At 45.2% G+C, this 3,123-nt stretch overlaps 1 protein-coding gene across 3 annotated transcripts in view; it reads left to right on the forward strand.

The window, feature by feature from the left end:
* PTPN2 (protein tyrosine phosphatase, non-receptor type 2) overlaps positions 1-3,123 on the forward strand; it is a 67,681-nt gene that overhangs the window by 6,273 nt on the left and 58,285 nt on the right. For 2 of the 3 annotated variants that reach the window (XM_019524979.1, XM_019524987.1), the window contains exon 2: positions 1,181-1,271. In XM_019524979.1, the coding sequence (XP_019380524.1) occupies positions 1,181-1,271 (91 nt within the window). Of the gene's footprint in view, positions 1-1,180; positions 1,289-1,447; positions 1,536-3,123 lie in introns of all 3 variants that reach the window. The other variant, XM_019524994.1, reaches the window with a different exon arrangement.

The raw sequence follows: 3,123 nt of genomic DNA on the forward strand, positions 1-3,123 counted from the left end.
CCTGTCCAGATCTGATTGCAGCCTGTCCCTCTCCTCTAGTATGCCTACTTCTCCCCACATCTTAGTGTTGTCTGCAAATTTGAAGAAGGTGCTTTTCACCCCCTTGTCCAAGTTGCTGATGAAGATGTTGAACAGTGCAGGACTGAGCCCTGGGGAACCCCGCTGCCCACATCCCTCCAGGTTGAAAATGACTCGTCTACCACCACCCTCTGGGTGTGGCCCTCCAGCCAATTAGCAACCCACAGCTTGGCTGTGTGTATATGGTGCTGCCTTGTACCATTTAGGTAGACCCCTTGTTGTCTTTCCTATTTGTCTATGTTAGTTGAAGCTGCCAGTCCTGGTTGCCTTTGAATTTTAAGCTTGTGAAACAGTGGCCCCAAATATCCATCATTGGTCCAAGGCATAATAATCTCTCTCATACTTCCTTATTAATGTAGTTTATTAAATAAAAGTGTTCTCTTTCCAAACCCTCTAGAAATGTACATGTCCTAGAAGTCTCTACAGGCAAGCCATCAGTATATTTCCCTTCTGCTCTGGGGACCACATGTTCTATCACATTGATAGAATTAACAGTTGGAGTAATGGAAATAGTCCTCCAACATGGAGCAGCTTAAACAGGTTGTAGGTATGATTAGCTATGTTATTTGATCCAACAAACAGCCATTGTCCCCTAGTGATTAGTTTGTCATTTTTCTGGATGTCCTATTGCCAGGTTGCTTCTCTAGGCATTGAAGTTACCAGGTATAGTTATCTTGACAGATTTATTGCCATAGGAGAGAAGCTTTACCGGGTCTTAGAGGGGTATCATTATTTAGTGGACTACATATATACCAATATTAGTCTTGCCTAAATCCTGCTTTCGGATGGTATACTATGTAGATAAGACTGTATGTGAACAGTCTCTGATCATCCCTCATTTCAAGTTAGACTAAAGGCTCACCAAAACGTGTGACTGTGGTTCATGCACTGTTAGCTGCCCAAGCTAGACAGGTGTAAAAAGTTGATGGTTCTAAATAATATTTCAGTAGTTTACCTCTTCTATAACCATAATTTGACTTTTGAGTGAAGAGGAACCCTGACGAGCTATAAGATTATAATTTAAAAATTGGCTTCAAAACACTTATTTTGCTGTGTGAAATGTTAAAAGATTATTATTAATTTGTGTTTTTGCTGTTCTAAGGAAATTCGGCATAACTCAAACGACCATCCTCATAGAGTTGCAAAATACCAGGAAAACAGAAATCGAAATAGATACAGAGATGTCAGCCCGTGTAAGTATATTGCTTCAGTGTAATCAAATGCATGTTGAGTAGAGATGCACAGATATATTGGCACCATGTCAGACTGGCATCAATAAAAGGAAAATTAACACTATCGGCTATCAGCTTTCTTTTTTGGCCAGCGTAATCGATAATGTACCAATAAATATAACATGCTGTCTGGCCAGGGCCTTCAGTGCTGTGTGCACGCATGCACCTGCAGCATGAACATGGCCAGGAATACAGCCAGGCTACATGGAGAGCAGCGCCCTGCAGGTAAGTCTGGGGAGGCCCGACAGATTGAGGTCCCCATGATGAGGGAAGGAGTGGGGCAGGGGCTGGGGGCACTGCCCAGCCAAGGCAGTGAATGGAACCTGGAGTGGGGGGGGTGAGGAGGGGGATGTCTCCCCACTGCTGCTGTTCACACCCCAGGGAGAGGCATGGGAGGCATGTTCCTGCCCCCCCTGGATTTGTGCATAGAGTGAATGTGGGCTGACCACTGTGGGCTTGGGGTTGTCTACCCTGCTCCTTCTGCCCTGGGAGCTGCACACTGGCTGCATGTCCCTTGCCCATCTGGCAGTGGTGGTGGTGACAAGTTGTGCCAGATGGGCAGGGGATGCATGGCCAGCGCCTGGCTCCCAGGGCAAAGGCAGCAGAGTAGAGAGCCCCAAGCCTGCAGTGGGCAGTCCACATCTGCCCTCGTCCCCTTGGCTCTGGTTAGAAGTGTCCCCATGCTTAAAAATGGTGGTGGTGGGTGGTGCTTGAACTAAAGCTCATTTGATGAGCTTTAATTCAAGTGCCCCCATTGCCATTTTTAAATGCTGGGCTACTGATCCCCTGCCCTGGCCCTGGGGTCCCATTCACTGCCCCCAGCCTCTCACCATAGGGGACTTGATCTGGCCCATCCTCAGACTTACCTGCAGGGTGTTGTTCTCCAAGTTTCCCCAGCTGCATTCCTGTAAATTGGTTATTGGATCAGTATCAACCAATATCCTTGGTGAATAATTGGCTATCAGTACTTGCCAAGAAAATCTTTATTGGTGCACCCCAATACTGAGGTAGTAGTTTGTTCTCATCTTTCTTTCCTCCTCCCATTTGCTTATTTTTAAATGTATGTAAAACCTAGAATGCTTTGCATTGTGAAATAGTATATAAAAAAATTTCTACAAAAATAAACTAAATAAACTACTATAATGCATATTGGTGGGAATAAATTTGATGCTGCTTAACATATCCTGTGATTGGTGAATTAAGAGACACTGTGTATGTGTGAGATGCAGGGAATACAAAGCAAAAACTTACGAGATAGTGTAAGGGAATTTTATTCTTTAAAATTTGGTGTTTCACTTCTTTAATTGGCTTCATTTTAAATTTTGAGGAAAATTTAGGTTTTGACCTGCTAAATTTACTGCCCTTAAACTTATGCTTTAAAAAACTGCCCACATTTGAGGGTTTAGCACTGAATGACCATCCGCTCAAGGCAAACCTGAACACTCCCAGCTTCTGTAGTCTTGTCCCAGCTAGTTGATCAAAAGTCCTGGATTGGAGTCTGGCGGGGATGCAGAGCAGCATGGTGTGCCAAGTGTGCAGCCGCCATGCAGCGTGGTGTGCCAGGCAGGCAGCTGGGCTGGCACTGTTGCTTCTGGGTGGTAGGGCAAGTAGACTGGAGCAGGCAGTCTGGGTGAGATAAGTTAATGATTTGTAGGTCACAGATTTCATAGATTTCTAGAGTCAGAAGGGACCTGATAGATTGTTGGGTCTGACCCCTGCTTCAGGCAGGAAAGAGCACTGGGGTTAAGTAACCCTAGCCAGATGCCTGTCTAATTTCCTCTTGAACACCTCTAGGGTAAGGGAAAGCACCCAT

The sequence above is a fragment of the Gavialis gangeticus genome, unplaced genomic scaffold (assembly GCF_001723915.1).
Source record: "Gavialis gangeticus isolate Ggan-Ray unplaced genomic scaffold, GavGan_comp1, whole genome shotgun sequence".
In the NCBI taxonomy this organism is placed as follows: domain Eukaryota; kingdom Metazoa; phylum Chordata; order Crocodylia; family Gavialidae; genus Gavialis; species Gavialis gangeticus.